Source organism: Formica exsecta, unplaced genomic scaffold (genome assembly GCF_003651465.1).
Source record: "Formica exsecta isolate Colony F162 unplaced genomic scaffold, ASM365146v1 scaffold154, whole genome shotgun sequence".
In the NCBI taxonomy this organism is placed as follows: Eukaryota; Metazoa; Arthropoda; class Insecta; order Hymenoptera; family Formicidae; genus Formica; species Formica exsecta.
In genome coordinates this window covers 8,018-13,728 of record NW_021848865.1, presented here as the reverse complement: position 1 = coordinate 13,728, position 5,711 = coordinate 8,018, and the positions used below count along the sequence as shown (strand labels likewise).

The following is a 5,711-nucleotide window of genomic DNA, read 5'->3' as shown; positions in this document are numbered from 1 at the left end:
AAAAATGGAATTCGGAGCCGTCTTGCTCGGTGGAATAACGTCATTATTATTAGAGAATGTAAAATAACCAATTTTGTCGATCGGTAATAGCAAATTTTCCAAGTATCGATATTTCGATTGTTGAAGCGATTTCGAGTATACGTACACATTTTCGAAACGTACACCGTGTGAACTTTCTATCAAACTTATCAACACGTTAATGTTTCTTACCGCAATTCGAAGGACCGCAAATGATACCGCGTATAGTAATCGGCAGCATGTTTCCATGCTTGCGTATTTCTTTCTCGGACGTTATTCGTGTTTTATCGTCAAAATTTGTCACTTTGATTACCGTCGCTTGTCGCACGAAACGCATGTTTGCTCGCGCGAATCTCAAATCAGATTTTTGGAAAATGAGTCATCGGAGCCCTATTTATAGAGGTGCACCGAATCAAAACCGCTCAGTCTCGAAAATGTTTCTTCTTCTATCGGTTAACAGCGATATTACCGAGCAGTTACAGATTATCCCCAAGATTGTTTTACTGCGAGACTTTGGTAACTACGTGGAACAATTGTGGGACAATCTTCCCGAACATATAAAAGCTGATTCAGAAGTTCGACAATATCGTCGATGCATGCGACATTATAATTTGCCGTGGCAGCAAACACATATCGATGGTCCAACACTGTTAATAAAAGATTGTGGCAAATGCCAGCAAAAATTATAAGAGCTGGCGGTTTGTTAAATCGTGCGATAAACGCACTTCCTATTGAATTGCATATTCTAGGCTATCAGTTTTGCCGGGAACTCATTTAGAAACATGATTGGCTAGAGGCGATCAATCCATTGGATGCCGCGTGTCGCGAGCACGACACAGCTTATTCCCGAAGCAACGATCTCGGTCAATGACACATTGCGGATAATATACTCGCCACGAAAGCGGGAACACGTATTACCGCGAGAGATTCGACTCTTGGCGAAAGAGCAGCCCATTATTGGGAGTTCTCGGTTCGTTGGCTGGCGGAATAGCGGGAATCGCGAAGGCGGTGAACGATAGCAAGGCGGCGCAACGTCAGCTCGAAGAAATGCAGCGTCATAATCGCGCCATGGAAGGTCACGGTCTTTATCTCGCTCCATACAAGCGCGGACGAGGGTTCTCAACAGCGGCCAAGAAAAAAAAACGTCAAAATAAAAATGCCTGCCGGTGTAACAACCAATGTACAATTGGAACAACTTGCAAGACGTATGCGTATACCATTTTTTAGAGGCGTTTTCATGCCCAATAATTTACCGATAAATGGCGAAATGAGAGCAGTATCGTCAATTTGGATGCCGTCGATGGTTCCGGTACTCATTTGGTAGCATATGCAAAGAGGGGAGATCGAGTAGTATATTTTGATAGTTTTGGAAATCTTCGACCGTTCAAAGAATTAGTGCGATATTTAGGACAGAATGTTGCAAATATAGAATACAATCACACGTCCTACCAAAATTATAATCCAAGTATTTGTGGACAATTGTGTCTACGATTTCTTCAAACAGTTGATGATCGATATGAATTTAAAGCCTGACAATTCACCGTCGCGACTCAGTATTCGTTCGACAGTTTTCCAGCATGTCACTCACACTTACGTTAACTGGCAAGAGTAGCGTTCTTGCTGTAAGCTACTTGCCGGTTATAGATTTAAACGATGACGATTACGAGCTTGGTTTAACGGACTTTGAAACTTATCATACGATATCGAACATGAATTCTTGGAATAATAAATTTTATTTTGATAACGACGACAAAGAAATTACGATTCCCGAGAGATCGTACGAATTACACGCTATAAACGAATATCTCCGACGTGCAATTTTACGTCATCGACGCGGAGTTGATTCCAACGATATTGCTGATGACAAGATGTCGCGCGAGAAGAGAATGAAGATGATATCGAAAAACACGATGAATATCCAATAATGCTTCGCGCTAATCATAATACGCTAAAGAGTGAAATCAAATGTGTCCATAGAATAAATTTTAGTAAACCAGACAACGTTGGATCGTTGTTGGGATACTTATCGAGTCGTATATTACAGCCTCGGAAATGGCACGAATCGGATGTACCGATAAATATTATTAGCGTAAATATTATTTGTATAGAATGCAGCGTAACCACGGGCGCGTATAGCAATGACAAGCACGTACACACGATACATGAATTTTCACCGAGCGTACCGCCAGGATATAAGTATCGGAAACGCCAGCACAGATCATTTATCTACCGATCGTCGCACGGAGCATTACTGATTTAACGATACGCATTGTTGATCAAGAAGGACATTTGCTCGATTTTCAAGGAAAGGAAATTACAATAAGATTGCATATATGGCGGCGACAAAAATAAAGCGTGACAAATTAAATGCTTGTGTTGAATGAACCCTGCCGAAAATGGTCGATTAAAACGGATTTAAAAAAATGTAATCCGAATCGATCGGGATTTCTGCACCGAAAATGCGGTATTAAAACCAATTGAAAATAGTCAAATCGAATTTAGTACGCTTCAGGCGAGATTAATGTTGGATGATATATCTCCACCTCAATCCGAAATTATACGATTTCATAAAGTTATAATTAAACCTGTTTTAATGCAATTGAATTGGAATTTACCATAATCAATCCATAGGTAAAAATAATCCCTTTTAATAAAAAATTTTATCATTTCGCAGATGAAAAGTAAATTGATTTTATGTAGTGTGAAGTCGGATTTGCTGTTATCATGAGTCACAATCAATTATTGAATCGGTGTTTCTACAATTGAAACGGACTCAGTTGTTAAAAACAAATATACAATTTCTCCGCAGGGGCTCCGCCTTATATCCCCGCATGACCGCTTTCTACTTTCAGGTTGGCTCGCCCGATCTTCGCCCGGAACTACGCGCGGACGCGTGAGCGCGTGGGCCACCAAGTTGCGGGTCGCGCTACTCCTTATATCCCCGCTTGACCGCTTTCTACTTCCAGGTTGGCTCGCTCGACCTTCGCCGCGTAGCGGCGCCGCCCGGAACTACGCTCGGACGCGCAAGCGCGTGGGCTGCCAAGTTGCGGGTCGCACTATTGTATTGCGGATTGTGCTTAATGTGACGACCTACGGCAGCCACAATATCCATTCGATTATTCGTGTTTATTTGGATTGACAACAATATGGATTAGAATGTAATGATTTTAGATTGGAAATAATCCGCGAAAGCGATGTTAAAACCGATTATAGTTTGTTCGGAATTAAAATCGATTACTTTTTAATCCGGGCGCGGATTGAACCGATTAAAACCGATTAAAACGGATTATGTTTTAATCGGTTTTAATCGACCATTTTCGGCAGGGAAAGCACGAAGCACGCGAGAGACAATATCTTTACGAGGGACAATATTTTTGCGAGAAGGCGAGTGGCTGCGGTATCGGGTGACAATAATCAGATATCTGGTTACGCTAAAAAGAAGTTCAGCGGGTTGAATCGCAAATTTTTAAAATCATTGGGATTTGTCGTACGATATACTTGAGCAATATGATTGACATCTTGAATATCGGAGGCGAGTCGATTTTTGACGATCGTATCGTCAAGATTGAGACTCATACGTACAATCCATACGCCAACACAAAGCTTGGATATAGCGAGATATGGATACCGATACAACATCAAAATTTGTACACGTTACCATGTGAAAATTTCTTATACGTCGAGGGAAAGTTGAGGGTGCGTAAAGTAGATGAAGAGACAAGAGTGGTATTGGAAAACAATTGTGTCGCGTTTATGTTTGATCAACTTCGATATGAACTCGACGGTGTGGAGATTGACAGCAACAGAAATGTTGGAATAACTTCCACGATTAAAAACTATGTCTCTCTAACAACCGAGAAAGGTAAAATCTTGGAGAATGCTGCGTGGAATATGTCGCATAATGCTGTTGAAGCTTACTTCAATTTTTGCGTGCCGCTAAACATACTATTGGGTTTTTGCGAAGATTATAAGCGAGTTGTGATTAACGCTCGTCACGAATTAATTCTGATACGTTCGCGTAACAACGACAGTTGCATATTTGGAAATGTTTCGACTGAAGCTAATATCGAATTATTCAAGATACAATGGCGTATGCCACATGTAATATTGAGCGAGGTCAATAAACTATACTTGCTACGCTCGTTGGAAAGGGGGCGATACTTGAATATAAGTTTTTGCTCTTGGGATTTATACGAATTTCCTCTATTGCATAATATGACCAAGCATTCGTGGGCCGTGAAAGCCGCCTTTCAGCTGGAGAAGCCGCGATACGTGATCTTTGCGCTGCAGATTGGCAGAAAAATGCTGTGTCAAAAGATATTACTACATTCGACGACTGCAAATTGACCAACGTTAAACTCTATCTAAACTCGGAATTATATCCCTACGATGATTTGAATTTAGATTTCGATAAAAACAGATTCGCCCTCTTGTTCGATATGTACTCTCGTTTTCGCAAATCTTATTACGGATGTGATAATGATGATGTGCTATTAAACATTTCAAAATTTTTACATTGCGGTCCTCTCGCGCTTATCGATTGCTCGCGACAAAACGAGTCTGTCAAAAATTCCACCGTGGACGTGAGATTAGAGTTTGAGTGCAAAGAGGATATACCTGCAAATACTACCGCCTTTTGTCTCATCTTGCACGATCGCGTTGTCGAATATTGCCCATTGACCAACGTAGTTCGTAAAATTACCTAGATCAGCAAATATCCCCTCCAATGTCAAAAATATATAAAGATTGAAATTTGACGATCGACAGCAGTCATACATCATTCTTGCAGTCATACATCATTCTTGCAGTCATACATCATTCTTGCAGTCATACATCATTCTTGCAGTCATACATCATTCTTGCAGTCATACATCATTCTTGCAGTCATACATCATTCTTGCAGTCATACATCATTCTTGCAGTCATACATCATTCTTGCAGTCATACATCATTCTTGCAGTCATACGGTAATATTATCGGCATGATCGCGCCAACGTTTGTAGATCTGCAAGGATTCATTATCGGGCGAAACTTTGTCGTGAAAGAAGTAGCGATATTGAGAAATGGGCTTGTTCTCTCTCATTACTTTTTTGCAAGTCCCGTACCATGGCGTGCGCTTACAAAATCTGAAAGATGCCAAGCTTCATGGCTAATCGGGCATCACCATGGACTTCAATGGGAGGATGGAAACGTTCCATACAGCTTCGCCAGGCGTTTGATTACGAGAGCTGTGATGGGTGCGATGGAAGAGGACGATGGAGCATCTCCTATCGTGTACGTCAAAGGACACGAAAAACGAGAATGGCTGGCCGATATACTTGACGATGATGCGAGAAACGACGTTATTATTGAAACCTTGGATACGGACTATGAAGATATCACTTCGTTAAATAAGCTAGATGTTACTAATACTATGCGCTGTGAAAAACATTTAAAAAATTGCGCTTTACAAAATGTATTTAAAATATTCAATTGGTGGACGAATCATCATAAAGATTCACCCAAACATTATTTAGAATAAACTATTGTTAAAATATATTTTATTCTCTTTTATTCTTCCCTTTTCCTCTTTCTTATCCCAGTTTGCGAATATTAAATTTCAGTACGTGACGTTATGTCGTAACCCGACCGATTTCTTAATATTAAAAGATAAAACAAGTAAAGTAGAACAGAAAAGATTGAGAAAGAGCTGA

The 5,711-nt window shown here is 40.5% G+C and overlaps 1 protein-coding gene across 1 annotated transcript; it reads left to right on the top strand.

Annotated features, from left to right (window-relative positions):
• Positions 1–3,525: 3,525 nt before the first annotated feature.
• LOC115232979 lies at positions 3,526–4,365 on the top strand. The gene has a single exon (XM_029803163.1). It carries the CDS (start codon positions 3,526–3,528, stop codon positions 4,363–4,365), a length of 840 nt encoding a protein of 279 aa, XP_029659023.1.
• Positions 4,366–5,711: the final 1,346 nt, after the last annotated feature.